Raw genomic sequence first — 25,223 nt, 5'->3', positions numbered from 1 at the left:
TCTTTCTCCAAAGAGCACCAACTATTTGTCCATAGTGCCGCCACACTAATAGCCACAAGATCAGCTATACTTATCATATAAGTAGGATCAGTTAGTGTTATTCTATCCAGATAATTCAATGTCCATCTCGACTATCCATCAAACAAGAATATTTAGAATACATGTTTAAAGACTAGTGATCATTGTGTTATGATCTCATCATAATTCACTAAGTCATTGCACTTATTTATGGACTTCATTATAAACATCACACGAAATAATAATGAACATAAATATTTTATTCAATGAACTTAAATAAACATGGTAGTGTGATTGGCTTGACGGCCACATAATATCCATTAAATGTCACCTAACAAGAAGATAAAGACCATGTGATGGCACTTCTACATCTCATATCCTCTAATGATGTTGTATGATCAAAGCACTCATGTCTTGTTGATTCATGCCACATACCTCTATGCCTAAAGAACAACACATGGCGTTCAACTTCCATGCCATCTAGTGGCTCTCTTAACACACAAACCCATTGTCATGAACTGCTAGCCTACTTCACAGCTTGCTGGATCACTCTAAACCATACATGTTATTTGCCAACCAGCTCTGGCAATCTGCTAAACTCACGACTTCCCATAAAAAATACATTATTGTTTAAGTAACAATTCCCATTATTAAATTTTAATTTTTTAAAGAGATGCATGTCAAAACATCATGGAAATTTCCAAAAATATAAAACATCATGATGACTCCTAGAAAATTTATGAATAAAATTTGACTCTACTTCATGCACAATTTAATTATTAGTCATTTAAAACAATAAATACAGGAATAAAACTGTATATTTGTGCAAGAAGGACAAGCTATGCCTAAAATAAATTATACATGCAAGATTTTCTTCAAAAATGATGAGTGTTGTATTTACAATATAATATGCATACAATGATGGTAACCTTAGTGTTGATGAATGATAATGCATGTTATCAAGTGTCAACTTTGTAATATCTGATTCTTCATTAAATCTTATCCTATTTTATTTGTGATAACTTCAATACATAGTGAATAGTTGTCAGTTCATTCTAATAATCGAAGTCAACCTTAATCCATAAATCTTCTCCCTTGTATGCCTAGTACATATGATATGCTCTTTAGGTATACTTCACACACATTGTGAGCATCTCCATGGGAGGACATTGTCCGCGTTTTTGAGTTTGTGATGAATCAGTTCTAATTTGTACCCCCATATAGGGAAGGAAATGGTCTGACCAAAATTCGGTTATACCAGACCGAACCGGACCGTCGGTCAGCCTTTTTAGGGTTGACCGAACCTTCCAGTCTGGGTCCGGTTCGCACGTCAAACCAAACCGAAGACCGGCCCTCTCTCTCACCCTCTATCCGCCCTCACTCTCTTCTCACTTTCTTCATCTTTCCTTCTCGTTCTCTCTCTCGTCGTCTCTCCCCTCTCCCGCTCGTTCTCTCTCCCTCTCTCTCTCTCGTCCTCTCTCACCCTCTTTCTCTCTCTCTCTCTCCCTCTCTCTCTCTCGTCCTCTCTCACCCTCTTTCTCTCTCTCTCTCTCCCTCTCTCTCTCTCTCTCCCTCCCTCTCTCCCCCTCTCTCTCTCTCTCTCTCTCTCTCTCTCTCTCTCTCTTCCTCTCTCCCCCTCTCTCTCTCTCTCTCTCCCTCTCTCTCTCGCCCTCTCTCCCCCTCTCCCTGTCGTCCTCTCTCCCCCTCTCCTGCTCCTTCTCATTCCCTCTCTCCCTCTCTCTCTCGCCCTCTCTCCCCCTCTCCCGCTCGCCCTCTCTCCCCCTCTCCCGCTCCTTCTCATTCCCTCTCTCCCTCTCTCTCTCACCCACTCTCCCGCCGATTTTCTCCCCCTCTCTTTCTCATTCTCTCTCTCTCTCTTGTCCTCTCTTTCCCTCTCCTGGTCGTACTCACTCCCTCTCTACCGATCGTTCTCTCTCCCTCTCTCCAGCCAGTTCTCTCCCCCTCTCTCTTTCTCGTTCTCTTTGTCTCTCGTCCCCTCCCTCTTTCTCGTTTTCTGTCTATCGCCCACTCTCTCCCCCTCTCTATTTCTTGCCCCTCTCTCTTTCTCATTCTCTCTATTTCTCTCCCCTTCTCTCTTTCTCGTTCTCTCTCTCTCTCTCCCCCCTCTCTCTCCCGTAGTTCCGGCCTCATTCTCCCTCTTGTTCGCTCCCCCTCCCTCCTAGGGAACGGCACGTCCGGGACGTGACGCCCCGGACGTGACGGGACGGTGACGTGACGAAATGTTCGTCACGTCACTCGTCTGAGGATTTTCAAAAAATCCATCACCGTCACGTCACTCGTCCTCCCCTTCTTGTTTCGTCACGTCACCGTGACGCCGTCACTGGTGATGGAAAATTCCCGTAATAGAGATAGAGAGAGGGGATTGAGAGAGAGGGACTCTGAGAGAGAGAGAGAGAGATAGAGAGAGAGATCAGGAGAAAGAGAGAGATAAGGAGAAAGAGAGAGATAGGGAGAGAGATCAGGAAAGAGAGAGAGAGATCGGGAGAGAGGGAGAGAGATCGGGAAAGAGAGAGAGCGAGAGAGCGAGAGAGAGAGAGAGCGAGAGCGAGAGAGAGAGAGAGAGAGGGAGAGAGAGAGAGAGAGAGAGAGAGAGAGAGAGAGAGAGAGAGAGAGAGAGAGAGAGAGAGAGGGAGAACAAAAGAGAGAGAGCGAGAGAGAAAGAGAGAACGAGAAAGGGAGAGAACGAAAGAGAGAGCGAGAGAGAACAAAAGAGAGAACGAAAGAGAGAGAGAAAGAGAGAAAGATAGAACGAGAGAGGGAGAGAATGAGAGAGAGAGAGAGAGAGCAAAAGAGAGAACGAAAGAGAGAGAGCGAGAGAGAAAGAGAGAACGAGAGAGGGAGAGAACGAGAGAGAGAGAGAGAGAGAGAGAGAGAGAGAGAGAGAGAGAGAGAGAGAGAGAGAGAGAGAGAGGGAGAACGAAAGAGAGAGAGCGAGAGAGAAAGAGAGAACGAGAAAGGGAGAGAACGAAAGAGAGAGCGAGAGAGAACAAAAGAGAGAATGGAAGAGAGAGAGCAAGAGAGAAAGATAGAACGAGAGAGGGAGAGAACGAGAGAGAGAGAGAGAGAGAGAGAGAGAGAGAGAGAGAGAGAGAGAGAGAGAGAGAGAGAGAGAGAGAGAGAGAAAGAGAGAACGAGAGAGAGAGAGAACGAGAGAGAGAGAGAACAAAAGAGAGAACGAAAGAGAGAGAGCGAGAGAGAAAGAGAGAACGAGAGAGGGAGAGAACGAGAGAGAGAGAGAGAGAGAGAGAACAAAAGAGAGAACGAAAGAGAGGGAGAGACTTATTAAAATTCCGTCACGGACGTCATCCGTGACGGATTATTTGTCACGTCACTCCTCCGGACCACCACCGACATCGTCATGTCACCGTCACGGGCGATCTGTCACCGTCACCGTCACCGTCACCGTCACGGGCCCTCTGATTCGTCACCGTCATGTCATCCGTCACGGTGACGCGTGACATGACAAATGACGATTGCCGATCCCTACTCCCTCCCTCCCTCCCTCCCTCTCGCCCTCTCCCCCACACTCACTCTCCCTGTCTCATTTTCTTTTCCTCTCTCTCTCTCTCCCACGTTTGCTCTCCCTCCTTCCTTCCCTATCGCTCTCTCTCCCACTCTCACTCTCTTCCTCTCATTTTCCTTCCCTCTAGTTTTCTTTCCCTCTATCTCTCTCCTGCTCTCCCATTCCTCCTCTCTCCCTCTCTCTCACTGGCTCCCCCCCTCCATTCTCAAGGCCCACTCTCTCACCCTCTCTCCCTCTCTCCCTCTCCTCCTCTCTCGTCCTCATTTACTCTCTCCCCCTTTCACTCTCCTCTCTTCCAATCATTCTCTGCTCGCTTGCCCTCTCTTTCGCTCTCCTTCTCTCCCTCATTCTCTCTCCCTCTAGCCTGCTCCCTCAACCTCTCACTTCCCCTCTCCTGCTCTCCCTCTCCCTCTCACTTCCCCTCTCCTGCTCTCCCTCTCCCTCTCACTTCCCCTCTCCTGCTCTCCCTCTCTCCCTCTCTCCCTCTCAATTCCCCTCTCCTGCTCTCCCTCTCTCCTCTCACTCTCTTCCTCTCTCCCTCTCTCCCCCTCTTGTACTCTACTTCTAAACTACTCCCTCTCTCCTTCCATAACTCTCTCTCTCTCTCTCTCTCTCTCTCTCTCTCTCTCTCTCTCTCACACACACACACACACACACACACACAGAGTCTCTCCCTCTCACTCTCTCACGGTCTTACTCTCTCCCTATGGTATTCTCTCTGACTTGCACTATCTCAGTCTCATTCTCACTCTCCCTCTCGCATTATCTCTCTCTCTCACACACACTCTCATTATCCAATACTGTTTCAGCTCCATATGCGACACTCGATGCAGCGAGACAGCCAAGTCAACTTAACATGGACTCGCACATTTGACTAGTAAACTTGACCGACCAAAGACCAGACTGGGCCAGACCGATCTTCAGGTCTAGGTTTAGGTTTTTGGTAAAACTAGACCGCGATCGGACTGTGTCCTTCCCTACTCCCATATATTCCAATTTTTGGAATTACCTTCCTATGATGACTCTTGCCAGTATCATAAAATTACAATTAAAAGATAATTTAATTATATTTCAAGAAGATTAGAAGGGTGATGTGATGTATCATGCTCTTACTGAAGGTATTTTTGTACAAAACTATATGAAAACTTGTATGAAGAATTAATCACTACATTTACTACAGTATCTCTACTACTATAATAGGAATTCATGTACCCTTTTGGACTTAGATTGGATGAGAGAGAGAGGGAGAGAGAGAGAGATAGATAGAGAGAGATAGAGAGAGAGATAGATAGAGAGAGATAGATAGAGAGAGAGATATATATATATATATATATATATATATAAAGAGAGAGAGAGAGAGAGAGAGAGATAGAGAGAGAGAGAGAGAGAGAGAGAGAGAGAGAGAGAGAGAGAGAGAGAGAGAGAGAGAGAGAGAGAGAGAGAGAGAGAGAGAGAGAGAGAGAGAGAGAGAGAGAGAGAGAGAGAGAGAGAGAGAGAGAGAGAGAGAGAGATTTGTCAGCCGATCCCCAAATCTCCTCTTCTCCCGCCCCAGCCGCGTTCTCCTGCCCTACCTGGCAGAAACTGTCTGCTCCAAGATCAAGCAATTGGCCGATCCCGACCCCCAATTTCTCCGCTATGGATCCCCCCACCCTGCTCTGATCGATCACTCCACCATCCTCTCCGCGTCGGAAATGCGGGTCACCACTTTCAGCAACAGATTGAGGGTCGCCACGGAGTCGACTCTCGCTCCCCGGACGGCCACCGTCGGGGTCTGGATCGACGCCGAAGCCGGTTTGAGAACGACGAGAGCAACAGGACTGCCCATTTCTTGGAGAATATGATATTCAAGGGGACTGAGAATCTGGCCGTTGAGCAGCGGGAGGAGACTAAGAACATGGGTGGGCATTTGAATGCTTACATTTCTAGGGAGCAGACAACGTATTATGCCAAGGTTGCTTTCGGGGATGTGCCCAAGGCAATGGAGATTCTTGCAAATATTCTTCAGAATTCGAGGTTTAGCGAAGCCAGCATCAATTGGGAGCGCAATGTCATTCTCTGCAAGATGGAGGAGGTTGAATCTTCTCCTTTTTCATTTCTAATTCTGCTCATTGTCTCCCAGTAGTTGATTCTTCTCTTTGATTCCAGTATTTTGATAAAAAACTGATTGATTGAAATTAAACGCTCTTTAAGTCATTTTTTAGCTAGGAATTGCTCCAAAATCACATTTTTTTAAACTATGTCATATTTGTCTTGCTTTTTTTTCTTTCTGAAATCAGTATTTCTTCCAATGCAGTCGACTAAGACAGTTTATCTCACTTTTTGATGTCGAAATCGAGGCAATTTTTTTTATGCGATTCTTTCCTGGTATTCGGTTGCTTTTTTAAGACCTGTATTTCTTTCTAAACAGCCAAATCACACGGTTTGATTAAAATAATAAAGTTTTTAAAAGCAAATAAAAAATTTTCATGCAATTTCATCCTAATAATTTGTTGTTCTTTCCTTCCTTTCAGGTGGAAGGTCAGGCTGAGGAGGTTATCTTTGACCATTTACAGGCGGGCTTTCCAATACACTCCATTGGGCCGGACAATACTGGGCTCAGCCCAGATTATCAAGACCATTACTCAGCATCATCTGCTGGACTACATATCAACTCATTACACCGTCCCTAGAATGGTATTTTTAATTCCTTCAATTAAAATTACTAAGACACGAAAATGTTTTTTAATTCATTTTTCCATCATCAGGTCATCTCTTGGGCGGGGCGCTGTCAAACATGAAGACATTGTAGCTCAAGTGGAGAAGCTACTTACCAAACTTTCTGATAATCGCATGACAGTATCGCAGCTTGGGATTTTTTGACCATGATTGCTCTGAGTGGTTGCTCTGAGTGGCTGAAGATGGGATTTTTTATTGACCACGATTGCAGCTGATGGCGGAAATGCCGGAGGCGGATTTTTGAAGTTTTTCAAAGTCGGGCGATGATTTATTTCAAAATCAGGCGATGATTTTTGAAGCATTGAGAGCGGGCCCCACTAGTTTCTTGAAACCAGACATCGGATATTGGCATCTGGGTCAGACCTAATTCTTCCAGATGTCAGATATCGATAATAAAACCCTAAGAGTTCGGGCGAGGATTTCATCATCATCATTCTTCCGAAGACAACAGACGACGGTAACTCTATCCGAATCGTGAAGGCTAAAGCAAAGCCATTGCGAAATACGTTACCTTATTGACTTGATCAATCGCCAAGTTTCTTCCTCGGGACTGCGCCTGAAAGCAATCGAGAGAGAGGAGGAGAAGTTATCGGATTATTAATGATAATTCAGGAATGGATTTGAGATAGGAAGATGAATGATGCGCTACCAGGCCGCGAGATGAGATGGATCTGGGATCTCGGGGCCGAGAACATCCAGCTATCTCTGTCTAGGGTTTTCACCTCGGCCTCGAGAGCCGCCATGACCTCGGATTTCAAAACTACAACAAAGAATCATCAACGCAATCAATCCAGGCAACGATCGAAACAAAAATATAGAATTACTCACCGGCGAGAGCTTCGTCCTTGCGATCTTCGGCGCTGATCAAATCTCCTGCGGCGTCGTCGGGAAATTCGGAGATCGGCGAGCTCATCCTCCCAACTCGTAAGAACAAACCTCTCTCGAATTGAATTTATATCGCACAGCGGGCCCCGCTCGGGCGAAAGCTCAAAACACAGAAAACGGAGGGTCTTTTTTTAAATTTGTATTATTTTACATTTCAATAAGCTCCTGGAAGGATATTAAAGTATTAGTTAGTGCACATCAGTGTATTATATATTAAAGCTTGGCAGGCTTCCGCCAGGGGCATCCTCCATCAAAGGCCTGCTCCAGCACATCCTCGATGCGCTCGGCCAGCAGTATCTGCTCAGGAGAGAGACATGACATGAGAGGAGAGAGAGATGGAGGGAAGGGTCTAGAGAGAGAGATAAAGCGTTTACATCCATGCTCCTGAGAATAGAGGATGGAATTTCCACCAGGTCCTTGAGATTTCTCTTGGGGATGATCACCCGCTTGATGCCGTTCCTGTGGGCCGCTAACACCTGCCATGGACAAATTTAAAATTTTTTGAAATTAAATCTATGTTATGAATTGTGTTTGCCTGTCCAATATCCTGTGTTGGACAACTGATATCCGATATCCACATGAATCAAAACTATGTCCGATAAATGATATCAGTTATCGAACTCTGTACTGGACATCGAGATGCATATCGTAGGGATCAAAATGTGGCTGATGCCGGTAGTGGATATTGGATCCAATATCCAAAACCAAAATCTGGTATCTGGATATTGGATATCGAAATATGTACCAAAATTTGGTATCCAGATATCTGATATTCGGTTACCAGACCCATTTTGGAATGGGCAAACACTAGTTACGATGATATTAAGAATGTGGATATTAGTGAAAGGAACGGAACCTTATCTTTGATGCCGCCTACGGGGAGGACGAGGCCACGGAGGGTCAACTCTCCGGTCATGGCGGTGTCTGCACGCGCGCTCTTTTGACTGAAGAGGGAGACCAGGGCGGTGACCAGAGTCACGCCGGCGGACGGCCCATCCTTGGGCACGGCCCCCGCCGGAAAATGAATGTGGACGTCACGGCTGTCCAGAAGGCCGCTGCCTCCAGCCCCAGATATCTTTAGATCCATCGCGTGTCCTCTCACCTGATCATCAAAAAAGAAAATATTTTTGGAAAATTGGCTTTATAAAAATAATTAAATTAAAGTGATTAAGTACCCAGGTGAGGGCAATCTGAGCGGACTCTTTGATGACGTCACCGAGTTGACCGGTGAGGTGGAGGTCACCCTTTCCCGCCATGGTTGAAGCCTCCACGAATTGAACCTCGCCGCCGACCGACGTCCACACCAGCCCAATAGACACCCCCGGAGACGACACGCGTTCTGCTGCTTCTCTGTCATCGAAGGCTGGAGGCTGCGGTCAAAGTCAACGAAATCGGTCAACGGAATAGTCAACGAGAAAGTCAATGGTGTTCAGAAAGAATTTTATCTCAGAGAAGGTTTTGTAATTACTCCGAGAACTTTTTCCAGCATGCTCTCATCCACGACCAGAGTTGGGGCAGCGCCGAGGGCATTGGGAACGGCGGGATCAGCCACAGTGACGTCATCCATTTCGACCTCGGCCCCACCATCGGCGAGGCGTGCATGGTCGAGCAGCGACGATGTGACCGGCTGCTGGACGTCTTTGCGCAGTCGGAGCGCGTTTCGTTCGGCGACTCTGACAGCGGCAGCACGTGCCAAAGCCGCCAGCTTCCGTTCTAGATTTCTCACTCCGGCTTCTCTGGTGTACCTCTGGATCACCAACTCGACCATATCCTAAATAAAACACAAACTCATATGAATGCTAATTAACAAATATTTAAAAAGAGGTGAAATAGAATTTGAAAAAACCTCTGGGATATGAAGAATATCAGGGTTCAGGCCATGCTGGTCCAAAACTCGAGGTATTAAATGTCTGATGGCGATGTTCAACTTTTCCTCAGGAGTGTAGCCGGGCAGCTCAATGACTTCCATTCGGTCCAGCAGTGGAGGGGGAATAGGTTGGGCTCTATTGGCGGTTGCCACAAATATCACCTTTGAAAGATCAAAAGGGACATTCAAGTAGCTGACACGTCAAAGAGGCAACACACATTGATCATCTTTTTTTAAAAATAAAAAATTGCCATTTATAATTTAAAATTTTTGAATTAATATCAGGATCAAAATTCGCCGGGTAAAAGGATACTGGTCGTTGAAAGTTCTGTTCTGCTCCGGGTCAAGAACCTCAAGCAGGGCTGATGCCGGATCCCCTCGAATATCTGAACCAGTTTTATCGATCTCGTCCAATAACATCACTGGGTTGCATACCCCAACTTTCTGCAATGCAAATTCAGATTCTAAGCCATTGAAAAAACAATAAAACTAAAGCATTGTATCAGAAAGTTGAAAACCTTTAAACCATCGATAAGGCGTCCTGGCATGCTTCCTATATAAGTTCGTCTATGACCTCGAATATCTGCCTCATCCTTAACTCCACCGAGAGAGATCCTCACAAATTTTCTGTTCAAAGCAGCAGCAATAGATGATGCCAGAGAGGTCTTCCCCACACCTGGTGGGCCAACGAAGCACAGAACGGGGCCTCGAGCATCTGGCTTTAGCTGTATATAATAGATTTTGGGGGGTCAATTATTCAATTTTGTTTTAAAAATGTATCATTACTTTGAACGAACCTTCCGGACAGCCAGATATTCAATGATACGCTGTTTGACTTTAGTCAAACCATAGTGATCACTGTCCAGACGTTCCTTGGCAGCTCTTAAATCCAGTTCAAATTCCTCACTGGCCCTCTCCCACGGAAGATCCGCTAGGAGCTCCAGATAGCTTCGCGAACTGCTGTAACCAGGTTGCTGTGGTTGCATTTTTCGCAATCGCCTGGGTAAAGAAACATCTATTACGATCAAGGGATTTATTTATGACCTGTAAATATCTCTTATTCACCGTAGTTCTCTTTGGGCATGTTTCCAAACGTTGGGGGGCATCCCTGCACTTTGCATCTTCCTTTCAAGAGCAGCAAGATCATCTTCGTCATCATCATTATCTCCCAGCTCCTCCTTGATCGCCCTCATCTTCATTTGTATAATAGGGGTACAAAAGATAATGAAAAGACAAAAAAATCTTAGAAACTATTGAGTATTGTGCGTTGTTTGAAAACGCAAATCAAGCACCTGTTGGCGAAGCAGAAACTCCTTCTGGGACTTTGACAATTGCCCCTCAACCTTTTGGCTGATCTTCTCAGCCACACGAATTGACTACGGAGAGAAAGAAAAAAATCGAGTAAGGAGCCAGTCAACAGTTGCGAAATTGTTCCAATATTGTTTATAGAACTAGTACCTGCAGATGCCTGTCCACGAGCTCAGTGGCTTTAATAAGCCTAACCTTCAGGTCAACAGAATCTAGCATGGATAACTGTTCCTCAAAACTTATTTCAAAGCTTGCAACAAATATATCGGCGAGCCGATGCACGGGAACAGTCTCTAGAAGAACTTTCGTCCTGCCGACAGTTTTTTGCTTCTGCAAGAGTAAAAAGGAATAAATTTTGACGGGATAAAGATCAAATGTGGACAATAAAATTTTGTCAATGAATTTTTGAAGTGATATAAAAAAGTGCCAGTTAAACTTTCAACAAGAGGGAAACATATTACGCACCAACCCAGGAAGGTTAAAAAACCATAAAAGATGAAAATTAATAAAATATACACGGAGGAGACAGAGAAGAGGACTCCAGTCAGAGGGACAAAAACTTCCAAAAACAGGAGTGCCACTTTTCAATGGGTCCCAAGTGATCAAGCCCAAAAGATTGTCTTGAAAATGAACTAAAATGATTTAGCAAAAAAATTCTAACAAATGTCGTGAATATTTTGTCTGATAAGCTTTGGAAGTGACTATATTAAATGTTCTCTTTATCAGATCCATTTTATTAATTAGTAACTTTATTTGAGTACGTGCATCAAACACTTGGAAATAGTCAACAATAGCCTGATTCTGTTCCCAAGCATCAGCCGGTAACCGTGAGAAGTTTTTAGGATTCTTCCCGAACCCTTGATCGGTGGTCGCCATCATTCATCAGAGGCAGGATGATGATGATAAAATCATTATCTTCATCGTTTGTCTCCTCACCAAGAGATGAGGATGACATGACAAAATAGTCCCCGTCTCTCCTCATTGTCTCCCCCCATTGTCTCTTTATTTACATCACTCAGATGATGATGAAAAAACTGTTGCCATTGCGTGATCAAGCTGTGGACAACAACGATGGGGATAATCATTATCATCATTGTTGCCAGCTGCAGCTGTTATTTCATTTTTTTTGAAACAATAAAGAAGATCACCCAGCTTGGTGATCCTCGGTACACGTGGACAGGAGAGATCTCGGCCAAAAAAATAAAAAACACATGGCCCATCATGGCCCCCCATACCCCCCACCTCATCCAGGGCCAAACCAACAATACACAAGTTTCTCCACCTCATTAATAGCCCTGTCCACCGACATTGCCGTCCCCTTGAATAGGACCTCGTTGCGGTGGGACCATATAGCCCAAACCCACGTTGACACCGCAGCAGTGTGGCCCAAAAGACCGAGCTCGACGCAATCTCTGCTAGCCCCTGGCTAGCCCGTAGTGCACGAGCGACCCGACATTGGAAAAAAAGATGCTCGCACGCTGAAGGCACAATGAAGATTCAGCCGGGAAAAACCTTCGACATCTCACGCAGGTCATTATCCGCTTCCTGGCAAGCATCCAGGCAAACACCATAACCTTTAGAGGTATCTTTTGCCTCCAAATTGAGCGACATGCCCCTAAGATGATCGGGTCCTCAATGCGGTGTGTTCTCAACCTCTGGTATACTCCTCGACTGGAGAACGGGCCCAATGCCCATACCCACCCATCTGTCATCCCCTCCATTGGCCTCCAGTTGCTCAGTGTTTGCTGAAGGCTTAGGAATTCCTCCACCCGCTGATTAGATAAACTGGCCACAAAAGTTGGACACCACACACCATCCCAACACTCTTCCACTGAAGCTTGCCGATGACGGGCTATGGCATTCAGGCGAGGGAACCGGTCTTGAAATTGTCCATGTGGCGTCCAATTATCCATCCAAAACCTAAAGCCGGCGCCATTCCCCAATTGAGCCCGGAAGAATTCCCTGACCATGGGAAACACCTTCCTCAACCCTCTCCAAAAGGCCAACTCCCCCCTCACCTTGTCCATCAAATTCTCCCAACCCAAGTTGGAGCCGTATCTGTCCCTCAATACATCCTTAATCAAGTCATCCTCTGGTCCCATGATCCGTCTAACCCATTTCGTCAATAGAGCCACATTCAGTGTAACTAGGTGAGGAACTCCAAGTCCACCCTGTTTAGTTGGCGTGCATATGTCATTCTATGAAACCAGCGCCATGCCACGTCCCTCCCCTGCATTTGTCCCCTTCCAAAAGAATCTCCGCATAAGCCCGCTTAGGCGTTTCTCAACACCCATCGGAATTTTACAAACGGATAGATAAAAGGTTGGTATAGCTGATAATACAGATCGCAATAGCACAAGTCTCCCCCCTCGCGACAGCATTCTCTGTTTCCATCCCTCCAAGCGTCTCTTCACCTTCTCCACTACTGGTTGCCAATCTGCTTTTTGTAGGTTACCGACAGATAGGGGTAGCCCCAGGTATCTCATAGGCAGTGATCCCACTGGCGTATCGAGCGCACTGGCACACTGGGTCTCCTCCTCCAGCGACATACCAAAGCCCACAAATTCTGATTTTCCTCCATTGATATGCGGTCCCGAACAATCCGCGAACACCCGCAGGAGTGCCGCCAAATTCTTGGCCTCCTCCACCAATCCCTCGATAAAGAACAATGTATCACCGGCACACTGTAGCAGAGGGATGCCCAATGGCTTGCTCGGCGTGTGGAAACCTCTAATACAGCCCCTCCCACATACCAAGGATGTACTTATGGCTAATACATCAGCTGCCAGCACAAAAAGCATCGGTGCTAGAGGACACCCTTGCCTGATCCCTCTCTGTGGTCTAATCCACCCACCTTCTGGACGTCCATTGACCAACACCGCAATAGACTGAGACGTCACGCATCGCTTCACCCATTTTATCCATTCCTCCGGGAAACCCCTCCTTCGTAACGATGCCCATAAGAATCGCCAATCCAGAGAGTCATATGCCTTCGCAAAATCTACTTTCCACATGAACCCCTTGGTCCCATTCTCCTTCCACGAAGCAATAATCTCCCCTGCCAAGACTGCACAATCAACTAGCTGTCTGCCCGGAACAAAAGCAGACTGAAATGGACCAACCAAATCCCCAAGCACCCCTTGTAACCGATTGGCCAGTACCTTTGCAACTATAAGATATATGGAGTTGGATAACGATATGGGCCGGTAGTCGCCTACATTTTCTGCCCCTTGCCGCTTCGGTAGTAAAAAGAGGAAAGATTTATTTATCCTTTCCATATTTACTTGAGGGTTTCTCAGCTCCCCCAATGTGGCCATCACATCCTCTTGAACCTCATTCCAGAACTCCTTGTAGAAAAACACCGGTATGCCATCTGGTCCTGGGGCGCCTTCGCCATTCAATCCTGCCATAGCTGCCCGAACCTCCGCCATATCAAAAGGCCGCAACAAATCATCTCTCTGACCTTGGGTTAATTGAGACGCCCCTTGGCCCGTCCACCGCCATCTGTTTGGGCCCCCCCGCCGTCACATCAAACGACAGTGTTCTGCCATTGCACGCGCCACTGCCTGCGTACCGGTAAACCTCTGTGAACCGACCTTCTCTGATAGAATCTGATTCACTCTCCGTCGTCCATTTGCTGCAAGGTGGAAAAACCTCGTGTTGGCGTCACCCTCCTTTAGCCAAAGCTGTCAGGACCTTTGTCTCCAATCCATTTCCTCCTTCCTATCTTCCTCTGCCACCACACATCTCCACCTCTTTCGTTCCTGAATCTCCTCAACCATTAATGTCCGATTATCCTCCACCTCGTCCAGTTCTCTAATCCTTGTGAGGGCCTCGATTCTCACTCTATATCTCGCCTCCCTTATCCTCCTTCTGTAGCTTTTCAAGTGCTCTCTCAGCCCATCTATGCAAATAGCCAATCTATTCGCCCCTGGCTCCTGCTCCGAATGCGTCCGCCATTAATCCTTTACCTCCTCTCTGAACCCCCCTTCTCACAGCCATGACCTGTCAATTTTAAAATGTGTTCCGCCCCAAGCCCTCATGAGACTGCCAAATGATCGGTGTATGGTCCGATATCGGTCTTGACAATGCTTGTACATCTACCCCCGAGAACCTCTCCATCAACTCCACTGAGCACAAGAACCTATCCAGCTGAGACTTATAAGCCGCTCCCTTCGAACTCCGCCATGTGTAGCAACAATCATTGGGCCCCATCTCCTGCAAGCCTGCTGCCGCCAAGAAGGCCCAAAACTCCTTTGATCCCTGGTCACGCCCCCCCCCCTCCATTGGGCCTATCATTGATCGCCAGCGTCACATTGAAATCCCCCCCAAACAACAATGGCATCCCTCGCCACTTATCTACAATTTCCACCAGCTCCACCCATAGCCCCTCCCTCAGGCTGGCGTTCACTGGTCCATACACTGAAGCTACGACCACCCCTAGACCATCACTCTTTGTCAACTTTACCGCCGCCGTAAATTGACCACGCCATGCCTCCTTCTTAAAGAGCGTCTCGTTCCAAGCAATTACCACCCCTCCTGACCGCCCATTTGCATTCACCGAAATGAAACCCTCCAGCAAACTCCCTCCAACCCCATGCCATTCCCCTACACCACATTCCCCCAACATCGTCTCCTGCAAACACACCACCGTGGCACCCCACTCCCGTAAGTTCTTGCCCACAATCCCTCTCCTCTTGACATCCCGGAGCCCCCGCACATTCCATGATATGCATCTCATGGATCCTGGTACCAGCCCCTCGCGTCCTTTTGAGTCTTCATGAAACCTCCGAACACACCCACAATTGAGTCTCGTGTTGCATCATCAACCTCAATCGCCACCGCCTCCCTCTCCAGCTCGAGTGTCTCCTCGATCGCCACCGCCTCCCTCTCCAGCTCGAGTGTCTCCTCGATCTCAATCTCCTCCATTGCTCCGCTTCTCGCTTTGTTTGCTTTCCTCTCTGTCTTGTCGCGCCTTGACTTTCCCACTCTCACTGCCATCCGCCCATCTTTCCCAACCTCCAGCCATATCTTCACTCCGTCGACATTCTTGATATAGAGTTGCTGCCTCTTATAACCAATGCAACGACCCAATAAGTCCCCCTTCAGTAATCTCCTCCCTCTTGGCAACCGCAGGGTGCCCTTTCTCCTGGCCCCTTTCTGTTCGATCGCTCCCAAACTTTGTGACTCCATCATGCCATCACTTCCACTCGCATCCTCTACTACCCGCGAGCTCTCCTCTCTAGTATTCGCCTTTTCCTCCACCGTCCAGGTTCCTGCCTCCGTCTCTGTCACCGCACCTCCGCTGATCTTTGCATCTAGCCCCATCTCCCCATCCCTTGCAGGCAACCTCTCTCGCCTCCCGCCTCCGATCGCCTCAATGCGAGGCTCATGACCCTCTGCATCATGCGGGGCTGGTGGTTGGCGCTCCATTACTCGTACATTAAATGTGCCCTGATGACCCTGTAACAGGACCACCGACGATGCCACCGCATCCTCCTTCACCTCTACATCCAAAACTGCCAGATCTGGGTCACCCGACTCCAGGCCCGACGTAACAACCCCTCGCAACCTCCCAATAGATCGGACTAGTGCCTCCATGTTCCGAGTGGATCGATACGCGGCTGGTACCCCCCTGACATCAATAATAGCCGGCCTCAACGCTCTATCCCTGACCTTTCCAGTCCAGATGATGCGCTGCCATTTAATTCTTACTTCACCAATAACCTGCCTCCACCCACACACTGCGATGCATTCAGACGCTGGAACTTTTCGGACCAAAACCTCCCCCGTCTCCAGCCTCTTTACCTCCAACCTCTCCATTTCCGGAAATTTCTTCACCAAAGCCTCACGTACTTCCTCCACTCTCACTTCACCTGCAGCTGATATTTCATGATAACGCACTGGATGCTTTCTCAACTTCTGCTTGCAGTTTGTGTTTCAAACAAAGAGTCACTTTAATAATTCATGGATAACGTGTATAAATACTGGTTAATAGATGGTGGGACTGGCCTGGTGAGAGAGCATAAGAGGATCCACTAACAACGGATCATCTTAAGGATATATTCGGACATAGAAATGGAGGACAAGAGAAATATTACAATAGGGGAGAGGGACTTAAATAAATCCAAAAAACATGCATTGAGAATTCCTTTTAACAGAAATATTATAAATTCCACAAAACTAGAGTCTGAGATACCATGTCTTACCTGTTCCAGGATAGAAATGAGCTCCATAGCAGTAGCCTTAAACTGTCGTGAGAGAAGAATCAGATCTGGATCTTGCTCTGCTTGTTCCATCTCTGCAAAAACCAAAAGAAAAACGAGTTACAAAAAGGCAAGCCAATATGAAAATGCGATTTAACCAACCTCTTATGCCTATAATTGAAAAAAATGAAAAGAAAACAGATAACTTCGTGATCGTCATTCCTACGCCAAGAAATGAAAGAAATGCCTCAAAGAAGAAAACAAATTCCGGTAAAAATAACTAGAAATATCATTACACATGAACGAATTCTTTTTAACCAAATAAATTTGAAACCAACAACGAGATATGATCCTATCTGGTAGTCAGAAGGCAAGTCCACCTTAAATGTACACTTGGGGAAATAGCCTTTTAGAAAAAAAAAGAGGGCTTGTACGAATTTGAATGGCGTGTAAATGAGACAATGTAAACCTTGGTTCAGGATTCGAGGTCAAATGCATAAAAAGGATTATGACGTAACAGTATTGCAACTTATTTTTCATATAAGTCACGATCTTTTTAACCACAGCAATGCAAGAGTCATCAAGTAATTAGATATGCGAAGAGCTTGGCGAGCCTCTAATATTATCCTACGCAATGAATGGCCAAAGTTCATGACAGAAATGGGTAGGAAATGGGGGAGAGTGCCCTGAGATAGAGGAGAAGAAGGGGAACTGGGAGAATATTTTCTAGACGGAGAGTCTCCTTGAGATGTAAGGTGAGGAAGGTCCTGGTATGATCCTGAGGGGAAAATCGAGGACAATACACGGAACTCCCAAATTGAACTTGGGATCACCGAGTTTGATTTGTTCAATATGGATCCCATATCCACGGGATTCCAGAACAATGTTGGCTCCCCGAGTTTGGTTACAGGAAGTATCCAAGAGAGGCAAGGACACATATATAATAGGTGGGCGAAAGAAGGTGCAAGGGCAAGTGGGATCAATCTCGCCTTCCTCTAAAGCAGGAGAATCTTCAAGTTCCAGCCCGACTGTCTTAACAAGAACTAAAAAACTACTTAATGTGACCTTTGGTTGCCCCCTCCCCCGGATGTTATATATAGGAATTCCTTCCCATTACTTTATCTCACATGCTGCTTGAAGTGGCATGTGCGAGTCGAGCCTCTTTCTTCTGTTTCCCCTGATAGGTCCAAGGGGGATCTGTATCAGGTCCCTTGATTGCGATATAGGTGGATGTGAGGCAAAAAGAAAGAGAAACCCAAAGGTTCCTAATTTACCAAAACCATGGACTCCGCTTAAGGACTTCACCCTTTATAGGTGGGCTCCTAAGAGGAGCAGCCATTACAAGATACCATTGGGCCGGGGCTTTTCCATTACACTGAGCCATATCAAGTGCTCAGAAAATTTGGTGAACATATTTGGCTATCTGAGAAGAGGTAGAGTTCTCTATGGTACTCTCAGATTGCTGACCTTTATCTTTTGCGTCCATGGGTCTCTTCTCTCAAATTTTGTAATGATTTTATGGGTCCGCTGTACCATCTAATACTGTTGAATGAAGTACAGTTTTTCTAGTAATTTTCCTTTTTAGGGTTCTACCCCTATATAAAGGGTACGCAAGCTTGGACATGACTGAGTTTCTCATTTCTCTCTTCCATCTTTCCAACTCCCAGGCGATGGTTTCCCCCCCCCTCCCCTGCACTACTCTCTCTCCTGATTTCGTCTTCACGTCTCATTATATCCTCTCCATGATTTTCATTACCCACGCCAATTCCATGATATAAAGCACTAATATAAGACTGATGTTTTGCATGGAAAGGAAGATTTTAAAGAACCATCAATTAAATTATTGAAATCTTCAACCGAATAAAGTAAGGAGAAAACAAACTCAAACTTTAAATCTGTCTTCTAACCAGCTTTTGTCATATCCAGCCGCGATACTCGTGCAGTATAATAAGTGCCACGTGCAGTGAGCTCCTGAACACTGAATCTGCACAAACCCTCCAGCACAACTACATATGTGACCCTTCCACTAGGTTTTTCCACCCCTCTAGACAAATGCAAAGCTCTTGCCGCTACTCCCCTGAATTCAATAAACAAAAACAATAAATATATGAAACCCACTTATTGGAGGCATTCTACCAACAGAATTTGAATAAGCATAAAGTATTAAAGAAAACAAGAAAAATATAAAAACTTAGATAAAGAGAAAACTCGCAGGTAGAAGATTCTTAGACACTAATGCTCCATGTGGAATCTCGTAGCAAAATAAACTAAAAATGATTAGACCTTCCCTGCAGAAGGAGACCATGGTAAAGTATCAACAAAAAACAATTTCCCTTCCCTACTAGATTATCAAAAATATGATTTTTCTGAGAAAGAGATCGTATTTTAACAAGTAATGCAGTCCTTTCAACGACAAAACTTTTCCTTTTCAGTCATTGTGATATGTTCTTTTCAAGAACATATAAAAGGAGAGTTAACCAAAGGATCGGGTCCATGTCAGCTCAAGAGGAATAAGAGGGCCAAAGATCCTATAAATAAAGACAGGGAAAGACCTACAGCAACGAATTTCAAGAAGTTGTTGGGATTCTGTCAAGGAGCACGGGGAGAGGCTGGAGTTCAGGAGAAGCCTGCGTCCAGAAGAAAGGATTTCTCAATCCTGGTTCCTGGTATCTTGTATTCATAAAATTCTCTCGTTCTACTGCACATTGTATTGAACTGATAAGATCTTTCTTTCAAGAAGACACAAGAAGGTCACATTTCCGATTTCGTTTTATTGATCTTATCACATTGATAACAATGACTGAATTATCCATGGCCCAGGACAAGGTTTCAATGGCTAATAATGTGTATACAAAACTGTTACAGAATAGCACATGATTCTCATAAGCTACTGTTAATGTACTGAAAACACTTCTCCCCCAATGTACACTACATAGGGATTCGAGAGCTTGATCAATATAAACTGATGATAATATCTCACAATGGCCGCAATGTGATAGATCCGCGATGTGCAATCACTTGAGATATCGATCTGAATTATGACTTCAACAAGAAAGATATAATATTCCACCAAATTCGAGTGTGCAAAAACCACGAAACGAGAGACCACTGTTTTATGAGAATCCAAACATGAAACCAGAATGAATGGGGAACTCCTGAAAGGAAGGAGCTGTCGTCCGGATCGGCCCCAACAGCTTGCACGCGGATAATCTCCTGTCGCCCGGATGCCTGCGTAACTAACTTCTTGAAACCCGCCACTGGTTCCTCCTTTTCCTTTATATAGACCTTCCCGCATCTTATTTAAAAGTCCGCACGTGTCACCTTAGCTGGCACGTGCGACCAAAGCTAGACGCCTCCGTTTGCTTTGATATGTCCTCACTTGTGGCTTATCAGCTACACACAGATTGAGGCATAATTATCCGTTATAATTAGCCATGGGAAGCTTGTCCTGGGCCACAGATAATCCAGTCCAACACAACTCGGTATATACTGTGTACTGTGAATTGAGACCAAGTGGTCTTCTTTATGCTTAATCCCTCTTGATGTGGATTAAGCATCTCCAAAGGACTGGAGGCTTCTTGACAAAAAGCACAAATAAAAAAAGGTGACAGTTGCCAAACACCAGATCTTCTCCTTGAACCATTAGAACCTACAACGGCGATTCAAATGTTTGTGATGCCAAGTAGAACCACTTTTTTAACATTAGTTTAGATAAAAATAAATATATCTTCTATCATAACTATAGTCACAAGCTCATTTGTCAGATCCTCAGGGTAAGAAACTGCACTGAGTCACCATAAAGATTCCCCACTATAAACATTCATTCTATAAGTTCCTCTTAGAATGGTCTTCGTCTAATTTAATACGCCCTTCATTTCGAACTTCAGCTCTTTTTTAGTTCGTTTTTACCTTAATTGTTTTCAAGATACAGCGTCCTTAAGTAAAATGCATCCTAATCGTGATTTATTTAAGGGGAGGACGCCCGTTTGAAGATTATGACTAGAAAATTCAAATTCTAGCAAGAAGATTTTCGAAATTTTCTTAGACCTTGTTCTGGTCTTCACACAATCAAAAGCCAAAAATGCATGATCATATTGTGAACAGCAAAAAAGTTCACAAATGTGGCTTTAGTCTTCTCAGACAATGAAAAAAACTCACACGCATGCTCTTCACTTCAATGTGTGATATAAAATAAGTTCCAATGGTGTTTCTTAGATATTATTATCAGGAATTATTCAGCGATATCAAATCTTCTCCAAATTCCTAAACTGAAAATTATAATATCGACACCAACAGCTAAAGACAACTGACAGTTTCAATGGGAACTTTGAGGTCTAACCTGTTATGCCAGTGAATAGGACCCTCAAGGCTTTTTCCTTCTGGTTTTTGCGAATCCACCACATCAGAAGAGCTTTTCAGACTTTGATAAGCAGGATCAGTACCAGAGCCTAAAAGAAAGATCAAGGAATAAGGATGTTTGGTGTAGGTTTCAAATAATACAACTTCGTGTTAGAGAAAATGGATGATGTCAGACCTGTGGATAATACAGCCATAGCCTCCGCAGCGTCTCTGACGGGCAAGACACCAATAAGACCCTTATCCTCTTTCTGCCATAGCTCTTGTTCCACTAGCTTGACGCTGTTGAAGGATTCAATAGATTATGAGGACGGACGTATTGGCATCCAAAAGTCAACTATGCCTATGCAAAATCATGATTTAAATCAATGGGCAATCAACGTGAACAACACACTGGGAAAGTTTCAGAGAGATCTCCAAAAGGAATTCTCACGGTATGTATGATATTGACCAAGTTCAGGCTGTCCCTCTGAATTTTACTCCAAGAGAATCATCAACAAGGACTTTGAACTAAACTTTTCATAGACAGTGACAAAGAATGGACATGGGTATTCTGGGGACGCCACCTGTATGGGACAGATAGTAAAATTCAAAAAACATTCGCATGGACAATTAACTCATACTATGCAAATTCACAATTTGGATCAACCAGTAGCCGCCACAGCATCAAACAACAATTTTATAAACTTGTATGACATGGAATAAAAGTAGACCACTTTCCTTACCGAAATTTTATCCTCCAAGAGGGTCATCAACAAGGAATATGAATTAAACATTCAGCAAAAACAACAAAAGGGAAAGAGTCTCCCAGGGATACCACTTTTAAGTGGCACATGCAGCGAATTCATAAAATATTTGCATGGAAATCACCTCCTCTTCTGAAAATGCATTATTTGGATTTACCAGCCCTCAACATGAACAACACATGGAAGCGTTTTTCAGACAGAACACCAAAAAAGCAGGACATACCACATTATCCATGACCAACCATAAATTTCAGGAAATTCTGACGGTTGATATGATCACCAACAAGGGGTTTGATCAACACTTCAAGGAAAAAAAAGAGAGGGCAAGAGTAACCCAGAAACACCACCTGTATTGGAAAATGCAGCGACTTAAAAAATTATTTGCTTTGAAAATCAACTCTTCTTGCGCTCATTCTCAATATGGATCAACCGACAGTCAACAAGGATCCACAAATTTCAGATAATTCCCACGAGTTAAACTTCGAGAGGATCCTCGAAAAGATATTAGAGCTAAAACTTTAACAAAGAGAACGACAAGAGAGGGACACCACCTCTACAGGAAAGTTCAGCGAATTCGAAAATTTTTTTAACGGAATGACGGAAAATCAACACTTCTAATGCAAACTCACAATTACGGTCCACCGGCACTCAACACGAACATCACACCAAATTTCATTACAGAGAGATCGACAAAAAAACACGACAACCAGCATTATAACTTGATATGACTCAGAGCAAACGCAGCCGGAATTTTTCCAGCGGGAGAACCATCAACAGAGAACTTGAACAAGAATTTCGACAAAGACACAACCTGTACGGGGAAGTTCGGCGAATTCGAAAAGTTTTTTAACGGAATGACTGAAAATCAACACTTTTAACGCAAACTCACAATCACGATCAACCGGCACTCAACACGAACATCACTCAAAAGTTTCTTTCAGAGAGATCGCCAAAAAAACACGACAACCAGCATTATAACTTGATATGATACAGAGCAAAACGCAGGGAGAATCATCAACAGAGAATTTGAACTAGAATTTCAAAAAAGACAAGAGAGGGACACAACCTGTACGGGGAAGTGCAGCGAATTCGGATGATGGCGCCCGGCAGCAGGACCTTGTTCCTGAAAGGGAGGATCGCCAACCTCCCCGGCAACTCAACAGTCTCCGCCATGCGCACCAACCAAGGATCGCGGAATTCGAGCTCTCTCGCGGGGAGAATTTCGCCTCTTCCTCCCCCCGCCGAGCTGCGATCGCCTCCTCTGCTCGACTCCGAGAAGCAGTAGCTTGGAAAGAGAGCCAAATACCAAATGCGAAAAAATCGAAAACCTCATTAAATAGCTTTGCAAGGAGTGGCGCCGCCCGCTCGCTGCATCTCCGCCGTTGGATCAGATCTATCCGCCCGGTTTATTATGATCGGCCGCCGGGTTTGATTTTCATCAATCCGCCCATTTCCGTCATCCGGCATGTCTCTAACCATCATCCGTCATCCTTCTTGACCTTGGAAGAATAAGTGGAACTAATATCCTGCTGCCGGGCTTGATTTTCTTCCTGTAGAAATGCACCCATTTCCATCATCCGTCATCCATTGTCCATCTTGACCTCGGAACAATAAATGGAACTGAGGTCCTGCTGCCATACACTAACTTCATAAACTTGATTTCACTTTAGTCCATACACTAACTTCATAAACTTGATTTCACTTTTTAAAGTGGTGAAATGAGGACAATCCATATGTAGATTTGGCCACGATAAAATGTTTTGATCCAGTTTTTAGGAGAAGGATTGTGGATGAAGGGAGTGATCAGGGGTGTGCAGTCTTTGTGCCCTCACTTCTCACATGGGTAAATGTGTTTACCGTGTCGGTTTATATCTAGTCCATATACAAAACTTCATTAAATTGATTTCACTTTTTAAAACAGTGAAATGAGGCCAATCCATGGGTAGATTTGGCCACTATAAAATGTTTAGATCCAGTTTTTAGGAGAAGGATTGTGTATGAAGGGAGTGATGGAGCTAGGAGCATACATGGTGTCATGACAACAAAACTAAGTCACCTAAGTTTCTTATATCTTCCCTGAAGGCTATAGAATGACTCCAGTAACCCTATGGTTCCCTATATGGCTATGGGAAGTCCAGATAAACGGCTCAAAAAAAGGACGCGAGGAGCCCTAATGTGTTCTCCTTTTATTGGGGAAAAACCATCATCCCCCTTGACACGTTAACCCAAATGTGCAATCATCTACATTGGAAAATATGATAATACCTAACATGGGGATAGTTAAAAAGGGCAACATAAAAATCTCCCGTTTGACCTGATTGACGGGCCAATATAGTGGATAAAATAATCATAATTCAGGGATAATTAGTACACATATCATATTATCATAGTATCATAGTATATCTTTTAAATATGGGTCATAGTGGTAGTACACCTTCAAGGTGTAAGATTTAACTATTCACCAAATACTTACATAAGGCATTAACTATCAATATGCAAGGTATTGCATAAATTCATATCGTCATGATATTGATTTGAGTTTTATTCCAACAATTTTTTTTTTTTAAAACCATGATTGATGTAGAATTTATCATAATTACGAAGTGATATCACATGAATACATCTGTATTGTCAGTGAGATTTCTCACCACAGAAGTCAAGGGAAACTAGTGACACCCATACTTAAGGCACATCCACAACATGCACCAGATGGCAGCGCCTTAGTAAGAGGATCAGCTAGCATTGAACCAGTCCCTGTGTAGTCACTAAAAACTTATCCATCTATCCTCTCCTTTATAACTAAGAACTTCACCTCCATGTGGCTTACATCAGCTAGATTGTCAAAAATATATATGTATGGGCATCTCTATGGAGCAAACAGATATAAGATGTGACATGAATTGTCACAACCATATGGCTTGTGACGATGCACATAAATAAACCACATACCTAGCTTTCATCGTAAATGCCGTAGTCGTCTCCTACATGGTACTAGATGATGAGAAAACTTCCTGAGAAAGTACAAAAATATAATAAGTTGCAGATCTTGTCATATCCAAGCATCTTGAAAAGTTTGGGTCTGAGAATTCCATGACTTCAAAATGTTCTGTTTGCTTGCATGTAAGTTTCATATTCATTTTTCCATGTAGATAGCATAGACCTGTTGGCAACTTACCATTGCATTGTTTGGGGTCACTTTGGTATCTTGCAAGATATCCAATGATGAAAGCAAGGTCAGGTAGTGTAAACATTTTGGGCACAGTTGAGACCCAACAACTATAACATATGATTTTTCCTTCATATCAAGTCTTTCCTTGTCAGAACGAGAGCCTTCTAGTTTTTAGAGTCTATCACCCTTGAAGACAGATGCCTTGCTTAAAATAACAATTTTCCATCATAAATCTCTACTACAAATTTATATATAAAACCTTCTTAATAGTACTAGAGTGCCTAGGGATCTATCGTAGTGAATTTTAATGTCAATGGCCAACTGGGCTTCAATCATACCCTTCATATCAAAATGGTTGTATGGGAAATTATTGGCCTCCTCCAACATAATAAAATTTGAAGTAGCCAGA

The 25,223-nt window shown here is 44.5% G+C and overlaps 3 protein-coding genes across 3 annotated transcripts; 1 reads left to right on the top strand and 2 right to left on the bottom strand.

Annotated features, from left to right (window-relative positions):
* Positions 1–5,206: 5,206 nt before the first annotated feature.
* On the top strand, positions 5,207–6,421 carry LOC144708877 (putative mitochondrial-processing peptidase subunit beta, mitochondrial). The gene is made up of 3 exons (XM_078582324.1): positions 5,207–5,633; positions 6,073–6,235; positions 6,307–6,421. The coding sequence occupies exons 1-2, from the start codon at positions 5,400–5,402 to the stop codon at positions 6,229–6,231; spliced, it is 393 nt and encodes a 130-aa protein (XP_078438450.1). The 5' UTR covers positions 5,207–5,399; the 3' UTR covers positions 6,232–6,235; positions 6,307–6,421.
* Positions 6,422–6,663: 242 nt separating this feature from the next.
* Positions 6,664–7,222, bottom strand: SAMBA (valine-tRNA ligase). Its single transcript, XM_078582325.1, has 3 exons — positions 7,106–7,222; positions 6,927–7,037; positions 6,664–6,833 (listed from the first exon to the last, which is right to left on the bottom strand). Exons 1-3 carry the CDS (start codon positions 7,188–7,190, stop codon positions 6,802–6,804), a joined length of 228 nt encoding a protein of 75 aa, XP_078438451.1. The 5' UTR covers positions 7,191–7,222; the 3' UTR covers positions 6,664–6,801.
* A 42-nt stretch (positions 7,223–7,264) lies between these two features.
* Positions 7,265–22,952, bottom strand: LON2 (lon protease 2). Its single transcript, XM_078582323.1, has 17 exons — positions 22,712–22,952; positions 21,078–21,181; positions 20,883–20,991; positions 18,451–18,620; positions 16,547–16,638; positions 10,488–10,667; positions 10,322–10,405; positions 10,095–10,222; positions 9,827–10,028; positions 9,548–9,754; positions 9,343–9,473; positions 9,009–9,222; positions 8,631–8,933; positions 8,338–8,532; positions 8,019–8,264; positions 7,537–7,638; positions 7,265–7,459 (listed from the first exon to the last, which is right to left on the bottom strand). The coding sequence occupies exons 1-17, from the start codon at positions 22,816–22,818 to the stop codon at positions 7,376–7,378; spliced, it is 2,658 nt and encodes an 885-aa protein (XP_078438449.1). The 5' UTR covers positions 22,819–22,952; the 3' UTR covers positions 7,265–7,375.
* Between the last annotated feature and the right edge of the window lie 2,271 nt (positions 22,953–25,223).

This window comes from Wolffia australiana, chromosome 10 (assembly GCF_029677425.1).
Source record: "Wolffia australiana isolate 7733 chromosome 10, ASM2967742v1".
Classification (NCBI taxonomy): Eukaryota; Viridiplantae; Streptophyta; class Magnoliopsida; order Alismatales; family Araceae; genus Wolffia; species Wolffia australiana.
This window is presented reverse-complemented; position numbering and strand designations above follow the sequence as displayed.